The sequence below is a fragment of the Diadema antillarum genome, unplaced genomic scaffold (assembly GCF_040938485.1).
Source record: "Diadema antillarum isolate AM-2024a unplaced genomic scaffold, OU_Dant_1.0 scf00000063, whole genome shotgun sequence".
Taxonomy (NCBI): domain Eukaryota; kingdom Metazoa; phylum Echinodermata; class Echinoidea; order Diadematoida; family Diadematidae; genus Diadema; species Diadema antillarum.
In genome coordinates, this window is record NW_027270952.1 from 4,022,448 (window position 1) to 4,040,141 (window position 17,694).

Sequence of the window (17,694 nt, forward strand, 5' to 3'; positions counted from 1 at the left end):
AATCAGGCCCTTTAATAGTAAACGGCACTTTGTTTCCGCTGGAAATTATGGCATATCTATTATACTGTATAGGTCTACTATTACATCAGTGGCCCATGGACTAGAACACTTTTCTAATGGACCATACAGGTTACATTCGAACAAAAAGTAATGGGATGAGATATCACATTTACATTGCGATAAAAACTCAGTGTATTTATGATGTCATATACAGAAACTATAAATTCATTAAAGGCCTTGTCACAGACTAAAATTATTTTTGCGTGGGACCGAGATAAGGGACTAGTACACGTGAGAAGGTGCACAAAGTTCTGAGAGACAAATTTTTAATGGTGAAAGGTAAAATTATGAAGACAGAAGGAACAGAGAGAAGCGCATAAGATGGGTCTTCGACAAAGAAACTGTCTATATCCTCACTATCGTCAGTTATCATGATAAATTATGAACAAGATAAAGTGACAGTGACAGAAGATAATGGAAGCGTTCGAAAATGAGAGAATGTTTACTCATGTATTCATGCATGTATGCATGCATTTCTTCATGTAATCCTTTTATGCTATTGAAACGATTTCTTTACACGTGGTCACTTATGAATCAATAACAACATAATAACCACGGGACCGACACGACGGCTTAATTTTCTCCTTCGGAGGACTACTGTTAAACTCTTTCATAGTACCAACATCAAATATAGGCTGTTTTTATTTCTCTCTTTGCTCCGTGAATTAATACGGGATTGATGAAAACAATCAGCAACAGCTACAGGAAAACAGAATTGGTTTGGTACAATTAACAGTAGAAGTATAAGAGGGTTCAATAAATTGTGAATGAGTTCTAATGACATAAGAGATGGTCTTTTAAAAGAAGCGTACGAGATTGAATCAACCAAAATGATTTACCTCATACGGAAGGAAATACAACTGAACTAGATCTGTCGTCTTTGGGACACGATACATACATGGTATAAGTTTGAACTTGATAGGCATAGCACTTTCTGAGCTAACCTCTGCACAACTTTTGGGGAGAAATAAAAAAAAGAAGAAGAAGAAGAAGAACGAATCCGTACAGAAACAGAAGGTGATCCGAGAGGATACTTGGATCACCTAATAATCTATTTAGGCCTTCTAAGAGAAAATAAGAGGTAGAGCAGATAGAATTGATTTTTTTTTTCAGTTGATCCCTATCGCAGTAGGTGAATTATGAAGCTGGAGGAGAGATGAAGAATCAGAGGGATGAAAAGAAATACCCAGTGAAACTGAAACTGATTGGGTATGTCCCCATCCCCTCTCACATACACACATACACACACACCCTGCTGTTGTTCATAACAAACACAGGCGGGACATGGCAGCCAGACAAGACAGTCAAACTGTAGACACTAATGGATAGTGATGTAAGGCGGATGTAGGACGGTTAGAGAGGATCATCACATAAAACTCCCCGAGTCCCCCTCATAAGATAGTAGGCATTACAGTCATTCCATGTGACTATACAATGACTGGTTGACACAAATATAACACCCCCATTAGTTTTAACTATTTTCCTTTCGTTCGTTTGGAAGAGTTATCTTCTAGCGAAATTATGTTTCGTTGTCTCCATTATTCGTTGATCCCAAAATCTACACCTTGTTCAGTTGATGCAATCTTACCTGAACCAAACCAGGTATGGGTTAGATTCAACAAGCATGCTTTAACCGGCCTCTGAGACGTATGTCATGCAAATAATTTCCTTGATCACCTATGAGGTTATAACAATAGACGTTCAAAGATATACATCCAGTCATTAGTCCTTTCGAGGATTAACTTTGAGCGCGGTATTTTCTAAAAGCATCATGTAGGAGTACAGTCTTGCTATTTCAAATGATGCATTGCAACGTGGAAGGGGAGATTTAATCGGAAATGTTAGAGACAACACTATATTCTGGAATAAAAAGTCACGTTTGTTCGAAAGAGTTGCCTTTTAAAATGGGTTTAGGATTTTTTTTTCTGTTAAAGTGAAAAAGATTACAAACACTCTTTTAAAAGGGACAGAGCGGGATACCGTCCCCTGGGAGGAGTATGTCTTTAAACCTGAAAATCGATTCAACCACCAACCACCAACCACCACGACTGTTTAGACACGTTATATCAGCCATGAAGAAAAGGATGTGGGTCTTCTTCGTGCCTATGCTGCATTGTTTTAATGTAGGAGCACTTTGGCATGCGTTTTTTATATTGGATGAGACTCTTGACTCTCAATCGGAGGACCCGAATTCGAATCCAGTCTGGTGCGTACGTCCTTGGACGAGATGTTTTTACCCACTTGTCCCTCTCGACACAGTTGTTTAAATGGGTACCTGGCAACGCTAGGGTAATGACATGGCAGACCTCGTGGTATAGAGTAGTGGCAACACTGAAGAGGCTACCATGGATAAAGAAGGCCGTGTTATTATTATTATTATTGCCATTATCTACTGGTAAACCAAGTTCAGCATCATCCTTCATATAGAGTTGTATTACTATAGATGTCAACCACCTCTTTCAGGTTGATCACTTTCTGGTAATGAATGTTAAGGCGTGCTGGATATTCGAGTTCATGCAGAGTTGTTTTCATGAGGGTGCAAGAATATGTGAAATATTTTGGGGAACATATAGGAGAGGAAGCGTACAGCGACCAAGCGGAAGGGGGTGGGGATGAGGGCTCCACACGAGGGAGCTTTTGCATTTTTAGAATTGTATACATTAATATATATATATATATATACAAAGTACTATATACTTTCCTGTTACTCTCTGCTAGTCTTTGTGTCTCTTTATCTCCCCCCCCCCCCCCCACTCACACACATTGCTGTTTAAATATATTGATCATTTATATGTGAAAAAAAAAATCCCCCCAAAAAAAACATTCCCACCAAATGGACGTTCGTTTTATATATATATATATACATGTATATATACGCACAATAGGTAGCCGGCAAATTTTTGTATCTTATTTATCAACTCATCATACCAATTGTGTTATACAATGACCAAATTTTTGGAACCAATCAGTGATGATCTAAAAGATGCACTGAGCCCTGCTGTATTCGAGAGAAAATGAAATACAATTTTGGTTGGTTCTAAAATGATATTCGAATTATGTATGCATATATATATATATATATATATATATATGCATATATATTCCATTTTGTTTCTAAAAATTCCTTTATATCAATTATCTTGTCCATGCCAATGAAGAGTGTCTGGCAATAGCTCAGCATGTGCTGTGGACCACTGCTTCCTCTCGATAGTCCTCTTCTCCTCCCATCCCTCCTTTTCTTCTTTTCCTTACATCCTTCTCCCTCTAACCTGTCCCTTCCCTTTGTCTCATTGTTTGTCCTATCTACGTTCTTGTTTACTGTTTACTTGTGTGTGTGTGTTTATGTGTGCGTGTGATGTTTCCGTGCCTTTACATTTATTGTATTGTAAGTTCAATGTATTGAGTGGCCCATATTCCTACAAGCTTGTCTTTTACGTGGGTCCCTCTTTTCTGTTAACGCAGTTATTTTGAACAATTAGTTTCATAAGATTATATGCATTTTTTGTTGTAATACATTTTACGTTTTGTTTTCATTGAATTTGTGCGACAACAAACATGTGTTATTGTATTCATTTTAATTGAATTGAATTCCACAGTATTACGGAAGGGAAGGAAATATTGGTGGTACAACATGTCACACATTCTGACAACAAAACAAATCACAACCACCAGTGATATCAGACTTAAAGTAACAAGAAAACTTTATTCTTTCCTTGCCTCCAGCGCCATTGTCCCAGTCTCGATCCATCTCTTTTTTTTTCAACGTAGGCCGAACAGGCCACACCCACTTTGTAAAATGCATATTCATGATAACAGATTAGGAAAACATCCATTATTATCTTGGTATTTGCAGTACATACCCAAAATTACTAAACCAAGTGAATTAATAATCATTGTTGATTTGACGTCAAATGTCATAAAGCGCTTGGAATACTGCGGAGCCTAGTAGCATGTTTATTTTGACTCATGTCAATTTCCCTACCAGAACAATAAATGTTTAGGAGATGGAGTTCTTGTTTTTCTTCACAGAATTGACCAACATTTGGAGACTCAGAAATCGTGCGCTTGATCATTTTTCTTTGACTTTTCCAGCGCATCCAACGTTTCCGTTGTACGTACATTGTAATTAGCAAACTGTTGAAATACGAAGTATCACCCAAACTCGCTCTGATTCCGCACCGCTTCGTAACTGACAGGCCACAATCAAATCAAGTCACCTCACATTGCATGTCAAGAACCGGACTGTCGGAAACACTCCAGGGTTGTGTGATTTCCCCAACTTTATTTTTGCCCTGTCAGTGACTGTGCAGTGTCAGAACCTAGTTGTTCCATAATCAAACATGCAGATGACACAATTATTATTTGACTTCTAAAGATAACAGTGATGTATTGCTTACTTCATCACCTTGCAATCGTATAAGGTTTCCTTGTGTTGTCCATTCAATTCATATCTTCCTCTTTTCATACTTCATGTTCTATCGATTCATTATTCATACTCCTCACATGCTAAGTAAGTATCCCATGAGTTAATTGGCCTTTTGTTTCTTAAGTGTTTAGATTTTCAATGTATTTATGAAACACGTGCACGGTTTTTTTTTATACGTACAGTTAATTATGTCTCATTATTTTATATGTTCGTGTATGTAACTTATTGTAACTAACTTATTTCTAAACCCCGCTGAATATAAATAATGCTATCCACGTCATTTTAAATTGACTTATGTGGTGTGTAACGAATTCTGCACTTTTTGTCAAATGTAAAACTATATACCTAATACTAGTGAAGGAGAAAACGTATTTCCATGTGCACAACGATGACTAACGCGAGCATGAGATAAACGCGAGCTCAATTCTCCAGCTTGTTTTTCTTGCTATGAAAACACATACGCTGTGAGCACCGTAAAAAAGAACGGTGTCAGGAATAATGTCGACGTTGCCATGGTAACCGAGGCACGTTCTTCTCCCATCATCAATCTTGATAAAAGCACCTCGTTGTTGAGATTGTGAGAGCAGCAACCGTACCTCAATTCTTGGAGCTGTACATCAGACTAAGTGCTCATTTATATTATTTCTCTTTATCAATGTATTAGGCTAGTGGTATTTCGCATCAAATGATGACAAAAGCTAGCATCCGAACCACACTGGAAGATGTGAGTCTTTATCCCAAGGACAAGCGAAGGTCACACTATGGCTTCAAGACGTTGTATTGAGAGTACGATGCATTCGAACCAGGTCACTATCGCGTCACATGACCTCCAATGGTATACAACCTTCGGCCGACCATTTACGTTGGAAATTCAATTGCTGATGGGATAATGCTAGTTTGGGGAGCAGAACACGCAGTTTAACGTTTACATACCACCCAAGGCAGGGGTAAGAAGCTGGCTGGTGTTATTGCTATAAAGTATCATTAATGCAGTTATATCAAACATCATTATCACCAGCACCATCAAAATACCACTGATTTTTTAAAGACTCGTTACTTGCTCGTGCAAAAGGTTGTGTTATCTGTAACTTACGACTGGATAGCAGAAGTTATATGTAAAAATGACATGATCATGGAGAGTATAAAGATTTTGGTGCTGTTTATTTCATAATAAGGCTAAGTTTGTACATTGCTAATGAAATGTAATACTTTTGCATACTTATTCACCTTTTTATGTAGGACCTACTCTGTTTTAGTTCTGACGATACTTGAGGTGGGAAAGAAGTAGGCCTAAACATTTACAGTTTGTCCAATCTTTGACGTTTTGTGGGTTTTCAAAATCTATTAAAGCGATTAGATCATGTAAATTTATTGTAATAGTTTTTAAAGCAGGCATTCTTCTTTTCCTTGTTCTTCTTCTCCTCCTCCTCGTAAGCCTCCTCTTCCTCCTTTTGCCTTAATTTCTTTTCTCTTCCTTTTCATTTTTTTATCTTCTTCCTCGATTTGTTTCCTCCTACTGTTCCTCCTCATCCTCCTCTTTATTCTGCTTGTTCGTTATTGTCATCGTCTTTTTTTCTCCAGAGTTGTATTTCCATGGATGAAGCATTCATTCCTTAATTAATCAGATTTTACTCTGATTACATACATAGGTCTAATAGAACGAAATGAGAAAGAGAAATGGATAAATCTAACTTATACGAGAAGGTGCTGGGCCTGTGAAAATTACTCATCGTGCGCTATGATGTGCATCCAAAGAAAAAAACACTGCTGCGTTCTTATTTCTGGTTGTTTTATCATCGCAGTACGTCATTCTGCAGGAACTGAATTATGATTGGGAGTTACACACGCCTCTGCACTGTGACTGAGGAAAATACTCACTGGCTGTCCATTTACATCTACGTTTAACACCATGACACCCGGGGAAACACTTGAGCGACTCAAATTAGGCTGAATGTTCGCCAACACCGTGGTCCGATATTGATGTCATCGTACGATGGCTACACTCCGTCATCACAAGGACTTCACGTAGTCGTGTTGCCAATTGGGGAGCTTCTTCTTACTTTAGTAGTTTCTTCGTGAGGCGAAATGTGCCCGATGGCACCGTTGATCACACGAAGAAAAGACAAAGATGGCACGGTTTAACCTGTTGTACGTCCATGGCCTTTCGAAAGTCAAAACGGAGTGGCGAATTCAATACGGAAACAAGCCTTCGCAAGGTCTACAAAGATTTTTGAACATGTCAAAGATTTTGCCACAAATTCTAGTTCATAGCTGCTGGCAAGCGTCCCAGTTTTACCGCCTGTGTAGTATAAATGTGGGTTTAAAATGCCACGTTTGAAAAATGGGATGTGTTTGAACTTTCATGGACCTTAAGATATGAGTATTCATTGCCACGGTGGCCTATGACCACATCTTACAACTTTCTTCAAAAAGACATTGTTAATGTATAATTTGTGGTTTTGCCGATAAATTCCCGACTTCTCTTTCAATCAATGCTGTGGAGATATAAGGATGGACACGTACAATGCGTTGGTACAAATAAACCGCAGAATGTTTATAGCATTTTGATGAGGTCGTCGAAGTTTCGTTCAACTTTTGATAATGGGGTTTAAATGATTGACATCCACTTTTTGTTTGACAGCAAAATTTGGAATGGTAAACCGTATTCAGTGTAGAAAATTTTATTGGGAATTGCAGATTAAGTTTACCAAAAAAAAAGTCTTACGTGTTATCCTTTCCCATATCCATATCGGCAATTGTTAAAGATTTTGTGTCATTTAGCTGTAAAGAGATGAGTATGAAATTGTTACAACGAGCAAAGATATACAAGTTTTAATCTTTGCATAAACAAGTGAACATATACATATCAAATTATTCCTATGATAAAAATTTACTCTGACGAACGCAGAAATTGAATGTGATTATTGCTATGCTTCTCATTGTTTTGTTTTGTTTTCTATTTTGTTTATTTTTTCGCACTTTATAAAGCTCGCTATTCTTTCCGGTAAAGGGGTAATGTACTTCATCACATGGTTTTTTCCTTGAAATTCTTGTCATATTGCTGTTCACATTTTCCATCGCTGACCAAGAAACGTCATTTTCTGAACGGTTTGACCTTGGAATTTCTGATATTTTATCTAAATTTTTAGCGAATAAATTACCTTTTTACGACCGACCGTCATTTTATTATCAATATAGGGACATATCTTTCGAGTAAATTACTACAGCCATTTCAAATAGAAACGACAAATCGCCCCACGGACTAGTCGATCGAAACTGAAATGAATGATTTAAGATTTTTGTCAGTGTAAGCGTAGGGAAAACCTGGGAAATGCTTACTGCGATGATTTATCAACTCCTTCTCTTTGCCTGAGACCTATATAGACAGATTTGGAAATAAATGGTATAACAAGCTGGTTTACGAGTGTTCCATGTAGCACGATTATAATACAAAGGTCTTTGCCGTAACTATCGTTATCACTTCAGAATGATGATTCATTTTTCTCTCGGAGAAACTTCTTAGAAACCCTCTTTTGTCCAGCAAACAGCTCTGGGCAAAATTCCAATCTCAACACGTTATCAAACACCGTTTGCAATGACATCAGGTGACATATAACATCTAAACCTTTAGCGTGCTTAGTGTCATGGAAAGTGTGTGTTGTACTGGATCAAAGGGAATATTTTTGAGCGTTACAAGATGTTAAAAAAACCTTGTTCATATCTGCTTTTAATATACGATAAATCTGCTTATACGATAAGATCTTCAGCGATGTCCTTCTACTTTATAAACACATTGTCATCTTTTTATCGAAATTTTGAAGGCTTTAGATAAGGTATATTACCTTCAGGTAAAATAAACTTTTGTATAACACTATAATGCAACACTATTAAGAGTTTCGGCATTTTCATATAGCTTTTTCAGGACCGCCATATATTTTAGCTTTGAGAAATTTGTTGAATGAGAACATTTTCTTTTTGCATAACTTCGTTAATTTACAACATCATTGGAGCTGCAATGCACGACTTCCTCAACTTCTTCAACATATCGCATATTCTCTTCGACATTATTGAGTTGATCGAGTGCATTACCTCTTTGTCTTTTTTTTTCAAATGAAACACAATAAATGAAACAAGTACATGTACTGTCAAGCGTTCAAATGACATGCAAACCTTCAACATTGAAAGTTTAAAATTTTGAGAGTAACTTTTTATCATTATTTGGCACAATACAAACCCTATACGTCATTTACTGCAACCAACTCGTCATCTGCAAATCCCCCCCCCCCCCCTCATATACGAAGAACACATTTGGACCTGACTGCGACAACGACAGAGAAAACTTCGACGTTGATCAAGTGTTATTGAACGGCAATATATAGTAGTTACATTCACAAGATATTTGTAATCATGAGCTAATCATCGAAGTTTTAAGCTTCGATGATTCATTCATCGCAAATTGACAAAAAGCAGGGTGTATAACCCAGTGACGCGATCCCGTCCCACATCTAACTGGACCTCATAAACGAATTATGGAATTACGAATTATGACGTTTCCGATTGCTTTCAAAGTTTAAATCTCTTTCTAGTTCCCTAGTTAAATTTGAAGCTTATCAGGATATCAGTAGCAAAAAGAGAAAAGAAGATTCAATCTGCTGACTGGCAGTCAATTTTCGCCAAAGAAGGACTGCCTTGAGCCATGAGACTGTAGAGATTGCAGTTCATTTTCATGCAACATAGCGACAACAGGAGTTCGACTTCCCCTGGTGATAAGAAGGAGCATGATGAAACATTGAGCACCTGTTTTTTTTATTACTGTATATTAAAAACGGATGACGTGGTTTACATTTTTATGTAATTACCAGCAATTTAGAATACTGTTTTACGAAAGATACTCAAAGACAGTAATCATGAACCTCTTTAAAACTAGAAGACTACCATGATTTGTACGCTGCATGACAGGATTCAAACGATCCATCAGCGAATATGTCAAGGAGCCGGAGCCGCTGGCGGGGTCGCCTCTCGCTGCACCGTCTCGCTCTCCACGTTCCTCGCGTGCCTCTTTCGTGAGGCGTGACGTCAGCACGAACTGTCTACTCCTGACAACACGCCACGTGCGGCGCCAAAACACAGATATAGTGCACGGTTGTTGTTGGGTTTTTTTTTGTGTGTGTATGTCTTTTTTTCCGGAATGCCATAAGTGTGGTTTCGTCAGGTAATACTGTGCCATCATGCCGTTGTGCAAATTTATCAAAAGGCTTGATTTTGATTTAGACGTACAAATCAACTCTGTCAAGAGTACATGTTTTGCTTTACAGCACACATGGGGCATAACCATATCCAGGGCTATCAAAAAGAGAAGGTCTAGTAGCCGATATCCTTGTCCACTGACAGCCTTTGCTCTTCAAGTCTTCTTTCTTCCTCTCTTCTCTTTCTTCTGTTGGGCTAAGAATACAAACAGGCTGGGTCTATCCTAGTCCCCGAGCGACTGCCAAGCGGGCGAGTTTGCCAGATATCATTTGACGCGGACTAAAATAGACAAATGGTGAGAGCTTCTTCTCTCAATTAAAGCTGGACGCAGCTCGGTTATCGTGGCACGATCCATATATTGTTTGACTTAAGCTCTGGTGTAGGCCTACGTGCAAAAAGGACCGGATGAGAAAATATGACATTGTCTCGATAATCAACGTGGTAGGTAATTGAGAATTACAATGATTCATTAACGTGTATCGCAAAAAGACATGGTAGACGAGATATTGGATAATATAGATGAGATAAACACAGCAGCGGTGTGATGAACATAGTATCGCATTTGTTACAAAGCTCAAAATGCAGTGATTGTTTTTGCAAGAAAAGATAGAATAAGATCATTATGATAGCAAAATAAATGTGGTGATAAACAAGATATGGCTCAGCTCCACACAAATGGAATAAAATTCATAACCTGTTATTTCCTTTGTAATCACTCACTGTTTGTTATCTTTATTCCTGTCAATAAATTTCTATATTCTCCTGTTTGGTGCAATTTTATTAGAGACCCTATAATATCAATCAGAACTCAAAACTGAACAAACTTTCAAACATTTGCAACATGTTTACAGATGCACATACACATCCTGATAATTATGGACATGATGTTGTAGTTTCTGCAATTAACACAATTATTTTATCATGTAAGTTTTTAAAACTTGACGCCCATGCGTCACATACGGCCCACTGGCAATGACTAGCTAGACATTGAAAAAAAAAAAAAAGGTGTATGAGTCATACACCACGAGTCATACAGTCCACGTTCTACACACCGAGTAAAACAGGCTAATTAGCTATAGACACAAAGTAAAACAGATCCATGAACTTGACACTGGACAAAAAAAAAAAAACAGTCCCGTAATTAATGTCGAGCTTATGGGCTTTTCTTGCCTTGTGTCGAGCTGGTGGGCCTAATTTGCCTTGCTCATGGGACTTTTTGGCCTAGTGTCGATCTCGTGTGCCAATCTTAGTTGCTGTTAAGCTAGTGCCTTTGTTCACTTGATGTCTAGCTCGTGGGTGTTGAGCTCATGATGTGCACCCCCATTATGCATTATATATGCCTCGACTTGTGTCATGGTTTGATATTACTATGTATGAACGAGTGCTTGATGATAAGATCTTCAGGTACAGGTGTACTGCTATATCCTGTGGCTGCCAGCCATTAGTTTGGTTCACACGCTGTTCCTAAACTTATGGAGTTTACGTCGAAAACTTAACGCTCGATGATTAGCTTGTAGTTTAGCACCGTGTGGACGCACTCGAAAGTTAGCAATCTTAAAGTTTAGTCGATGTTTAGAACCACAAGACATCTCAGGGTTAACGCTCTATCCACGAGCCAAGTTGAACCAAGACTTCCAAGAAACGACTTGTGGTTGCCAACTTGCGGTAGTGATCTCACAAATCTAAATAATGCAGGATTTATCGCATTACTGTCATCCAGCTTGAAAGTCGCATTCCTTGTTCGAGACAGGGAGGTAGAGAGAGAGAGGCAAAAAGGGAATGAGGGCAAAGAGAGAGGAAGCGGAGAAATGGAGGGATGAGCTTAGAGAGGGAGAGAGATGGGTTAGCATGTCTTCCTAGCCCTCCCCTTTCTCGTCGTGCTCCGTTCCTGACGTGAACCAGAGCTCGTATTTATTTTCTAGCGTACGTCAGGGTTCTGCTGACCCCTTATCATTATTGAATGTGTAGCACATTAAAATCAAAGATTGTACCCCACCTTTACTCATATTTTGCTTATATATCTTCTCCCATGTGGCTGTTTAGCCCATTTCATATTAAAGTGATCATTTTTTCAAAGCTTGCCAAGCCTCCAAACATTCTTCTTTTCTAAATTAGTAGTGATTATATACCCCTACATATTAACGTAATATACTAATACTTTATACATTTGTGTATTTCCTTTGTTTTCTTTCGAGAACTCAAAATTGGGATCAAAGTACATACATATATTGCTTGTGGTCAGAGTTCAGGTTTGAAATCTGGGGTAGACAGCCCCACTCCCCACACACATTCATCACACTCACACTTATTTTCAAGAACCAATTTGTACGTTTTGAATGTATAAATCGAACGGAGCAGCTTATGTGTGGCCGATGCTGTTGTTTTTTCCCCACTCGTTACATTTGTTTTTCATATTCCTAAAATCTGCTATACACTATTAGTACCGAGAATATTTTTCTTTTTCTTGGAAGACCAAATGATTGATCACACTATATTCTTGATATCGTGGTTGTTGGTATGGATTCTTCTTTCTTGTCTTGTTTTGATTTTAAAAAATTCAAAACCAGTGTTTTATTTTATGCTCTTCAGAAAGAATTCAGAAATTCCCCACGATTTAAAAAAAAAAAAATCGTATTCTGTACGCACTTTTTTGTTGAACACCTTAATAGGAAACTGGGTTTTGTCCCACTTAACTCTTTATTAATTTCAGACAAAAACAAATGGGATTATGTAGCCAAAAAGATGTTTCTATAGATTTCCGTACTGATTTGAGTGAATAAGAAAAGCGAGTGCAATCAGAATCATGTTCTAGATCTAATTATCCACTGAACAAACTAAATCGACCAAGATACTTGTCCAAATTGCATGTTGTGAGCAACGAAGTTGACTTTCCTGAAAGAAACTTACCTTCCCCGATGTTACAGAGCTGGGGCTTTGATCTTTGTTTATTCTCTTTCAGTTCTGGTAACAACTTTTGATTTCCTTTTTTTCATGTTTTTTAACCTATTCGCTCGACTTTGAGTAATCACCTAGCAAAATGCTTTCCGTCAATCACTTCGAGAAAGTTGTCGAGAAATTAATGGTATAAAGCATCGTAGAATGGGTCATACCCTCTTCCAGCCTCTTAGGAGCCAGTATGTTCATTTCGATAGAATTCCATCAGTCATGCTGATAGACTATTATCATTTGGGGCGGTTTTTTTTTCTTTACAAGACCTAGGGAAATGCTATTCATCTTACTTTAGTGGATACGGATATATATATATATATATATATATATATATATATATATATATATATATATATGAATGGCGAGTTTACATAGTATAGCTATGCATTATCTTCACATTGGAAGATCGGTGTGTCTCTGCGACAGTCTTGTAAAGCAGGGAAGACAGACAGAAATAGAGCGTAGTCTGTATGTGTGTGTGTTTATGTCTGTTAGTGTGTTAGATGGGTGAAATTTTGCAAGAAGACATGCAAAAACTTATCACTCGTTGCTTGGACTCCACCTGAACAAATTAAACTTCAAAACTCGCACGATGCTAGCAAATACGGACAGGAGGCATCTTTGGAAGAAAGTGCGCGACTGATAGCACAGAAGTCATGGCACTGACAGGCGGAGTTCGAACTAGCTGATGACGTGTGTTTACTGGTCAATCTGTCAATCTACATTTCCAGGGAATCTGACAGCAGCGATAGGCGGAGGATAACAGAGGGCATGTAACCCACCTACATGTTGCGAGCCCGTCATGCCTTTACAACTCGTTATCACATGTTTGCCGTCTAATAATCTAGGAGAACGATGAGGGGATTGCATTTGAAACTTGACTTTTCTACTGCATGGAAAAAACTGGTATTCTTCTTTGCCTTGTTTGAGTAAACAAACTATTTAAGGTCTATAGAAAACTATGTCACATGGTAATCCTCAATGATGTTAAATATTGAAATACGCGGATTCAAGTCTTGTGCATTATTAGTTCTGCTTCCATTATGTTTCTTGTCATTTACTGTCTGTTCCGTATCCACCTTTTCCAACTCCTTAATTCTTTTTTTTTCGACATTGCATTTGTTCATATAGGCATTTTTCTTCATATTTTCTAGATTTTGCACTTGATTATTTTCTTCATAACTGTACGCGAGTTTTAAAGAGACATCGCAAAACTATTCTCGTCCCAAAATTGTAGCTGCATAGAAGGCCTGAAGGGACATTCGAAAACATTTTTCTCGCTTCAAAATAATTCACAGTTATTTCACAAATAATTGTGAAGAATTTCTGAATTTGTCAAAAATTCACAAATCACAAAAATTTGACTTTTCATTCAAAATAAATTGTGAATTTATTCAATGGCAATGTGTAATACTTTCACGAATGAAGAAATGCTTCATGTAATTTCAGCAGTGAAATAAAAAAAGAACTCTGTGACTACTTTGACTACTATCTTACGAGACTCAGATGACTAATATAGGACATCATATTGTTAAATCTAATGGAATTCTGTGACGATATTTTGTATGATTCTGAGGTCTTAGGTTTGTTTGTTTTTATATCTTTCTATGATTTAATAACTGATAATTGTCAATTCTATGATTGACAAGGGTGTAGGGACGTGAATGAAAGAATAAAAATGTCTCTGCAGATAGAACAAACATTGCGCTCATGCACAAACTGTGATTGCGCTTCGAGATGACCGGACTGTGGTATGATATGATAATGGAATGTGTTTCTACAGGAATTTGCTACAGTAAAATACACGTGCAGTACACTGTGTAGCTGTAAGTGCAGGGGCGAGCACTACTGACTGCAGACCTACAGTATCATTAGACTTTATAGTAGTGCTTGATGTTTACCAGTGAAATGAAGTCTACGGCTATACACGACTCTAATACCACTCAGGGGGAAAAAAAAGAGAAATACACCCTCGCTATCTTGTCTCTACTGAATGGTTCTTAATAGTGCACATAATACACCATTGGGCTTCGACTATAAATGGAGAGTAAAAAGAAATAAAACAATCACTCTCCAAGAGGGTTCTAATTACTGATAGATTGCAGATGGTGTACATACTATGTTTGACTTTGGTTTGGTTTGTTGCTGTTGTCGTTATTGACAATCGGGTGATAGGACGATAGAACCGATGTTAGAAATACACACATTAAAGAAATGTCTGAATAACCATGCCGACTTTTCTCTCTTTTTTATTCAGTCTTCATATGCCTTTGCTTTCTTTTCGATCTCTGCTCTCCTATTTTCTCTTCTTGTTTTCTTGATACTTCCTCCTCCTCCTCGTTTTCCATCATACTTTTTTTATCGCCATATTGTCGCAGTGGTTCTGTGTCCGTTGAAAGGCAGATAGAGATAATAGAGGCAGCAATGGCTGGAATGCAGGGCTGGCCAATGCTGATGACATATCTCATTCGTCACTCCGATTTTTGTCTTTTATCTTGACCTTTCCGATTAAAAAAGTGTGTGTGTGTGGGTGTGTGGGTGATACGACAAAGATACCGACGCACGTTTGTCTCCCGATGTCAAGATGTGCCACAGTCGAGGCAAAGTAGATCTCCTGTCACCGTGTGCTAAAACAAGAATGGGGTTGGATTGAAGTGACGCGGATCGAGGAAGTTCACAGACGCATAGATCTCATCGGAGTCAACAATTTGCAAAAGAGAATTAAAATACAATACGAAAATTGAAACCAAGACAAATCCTGTGAAGAAATGTGCTGGTCTTTGTTGTTGTTGTTGCTGCTGTTTTGATTTGTTTTGTTTATCTTGGGTTGTTTGTTAGTCGTTTTTTTTTTAACAGTTGAATGCACCAATGTGTAAATGCATTGTTCGTAAAGAAAAATCATAATTATCTTTTTTTTGCTGCATGTATTAACGTAATAACGTAACATTAACGTAATAAATAAGATATTTATATTGCATATCACGGAATCAGAATGATTGATACTCGTATATATCTCTAAAATCATAATATGGAGCCCTCCAAAAAAAATTGCTCGCATTTCGTAGTGATAATGGCGCGTTCGTCGTGTGGTTCAGTAATCTTTACAGTTATAAATCAACCGCTGTGATTTTATTAGTTCTTTAGCCCAAATGGGTCAAGAATCCTTGTCATTCATAAACGTGTTTGCCTCTCACGTCAAGTGAGTCTCACATTCACTTGCCATCTTTGTTCACATGCTTATTACGGATGACTGTTTATACGGAAAATAAACTTGAGCGAGACGGGAAAATGTTTTATTGATGCCACGTTTAAACACTATCGCCTGACCTTTAACGAGAAACATCCTCTTGCTATCTAACACAGGTATTTGGTCCAACCTCTACACCCACCGGTTTAACGGGACATAAAACCATCACACAAGTAATAAAAGCGCCCGCGAGACAAACCGTCATCATCACTATTTGCCATTGAGAGCACAACAATTTCCACTTCACAATTAAGATCACATTGTCGGAAAGTTCTGTTTTGATGACGTCAGTGGGGCAAAATAATATGAGACTGCGCGAGAGTGATTGATGGTGTGAACTGTCAACTATACGACGGCGTGGCACCTTGTCATCGTTGCAATATGAGAATATCTACAATTAAGATGGGATGGCGAGAGGGGAAGAAAAGATACAATCTAAACTAATTTCATCAACAGATCAAGGTGATAAATGGAAGAGTACATTCCTAAGACATTCACTCATTGCCGCCGAAAATGAGACTAGGTATGAGGGCCAGCCCTCGCATTCACTTTGCAAAATACTAGTACCACTGATAACGGGTAGCATGAGTTTTACGATATCCAGATGCTGAGTTTATACTGACTTTTTGATAGACCACGACTCACAAGGAATCTGTACTATACATGTACAAAAATAAGTTTATGTGCATGGATTTTTAAAAGTCTCCTTATGATGATGAATAAAACCGATACAGTTCAGCTTTAACGTTTTCCCTCCTTTTTTCTCTTTCACTCTATCTCACTCCCCTTTCCAGGTACCATGGTATCTTCAATCCTCTGATGCCCCGCATGAAGAAAGCAACGCTCGTTGTCATAGTTATCATTACCTGGTTAGTGTCAATCCTGGTTGCCACTCCGACGGCCCTCTACACGCGCGTACATGTTGGCTACTGCCGAGGCAAGACCTTCCGCTTCTGCGCAGAGTATTGGAAAAACATTCACGTGTCACGGGCCTACATCCTTTCACTGGCGCTAGTGGAGTTCCTCGTTCCTATGGTTATCATGGCCTGCATCTACCTTAGCATCGCTACCAAACTTTGGCTTCATCGCCATCCGCCGGGCCACGTCACCGCTCGCCACCGCGAGATCACGCTCGTGCGAAAGCAGAAGACCATCCCTATGTTGGTTGCATTGGTGGTTGCCTTCTGCTTTTGCTGGGCGCCGTACCATGCCTACAACATCGCCTTTCAGTTCTATTATGATCAAATGGAGCGTTTACCGTACTATCTTGTGATCATGTATATCGTCGAAGGGTTGGCCATGCTGAATGCTGTGGTTGGAACCATCATTTACTTTGGCCTCAGCCCCGTATTCCGCAAGGAGCTGGCCCACCTGTTCCGCAAGGCTTTCTCCTGTTGGCGCCACCCTGCTGTCAGCACCTCCCAGACCCGCACCTCTCACCGGTCAGCAGGCAGCCAATCCTCAAACATCCCGAGGTTGAACGGATACATGAACGGCTCGCGGAAGCCTACCGTGGAGACAATCGATACCCGTATATAGGCCTTCTTTATCTACTGAACCTCAATGGGAAGCCGCGTTGATTTCCCAAGTAACATGAACTGGCACCAGAAATGTAACGACAAAAAGAAAACAATGCCTGGTGGACAATGCTTGACAATATCAACAATGGTCTTGCTCTACGAGGTTCTCTAGATATATTGTTTCAGCGCCACTACCAGCGTAAATACGTTCGCTGTTGCATATTATGTCTTCATGTTCCCTCGAA

The 17,694-nt window shown here is 38.7% G+C and overlaps 1 protein-coding gene across 1 annotated transcript in view; it reads left to right on the forward strand.

Annotated features, from left to right (window-relative positions):
- Nucleotides 1-17,468, forward strand: part of LOC139716223 (prokineticin receptor 2-like) — a 38,497-nt gene extending 21,029 nt beyond the window's left edge. Inside the window, exon 2 of the mRNA XM_071627787.1 lies at nt 16,724-17,468. Coding sequence (XP_071483888.1) covers nt 16,724-17,468 — 745 coding nt within the window. The remainder of the gene's footprint in view (nt 1-16,723) is intronic.
- Nucleotides 17,469-17,694: the final 226 nt, after the last annotated feature.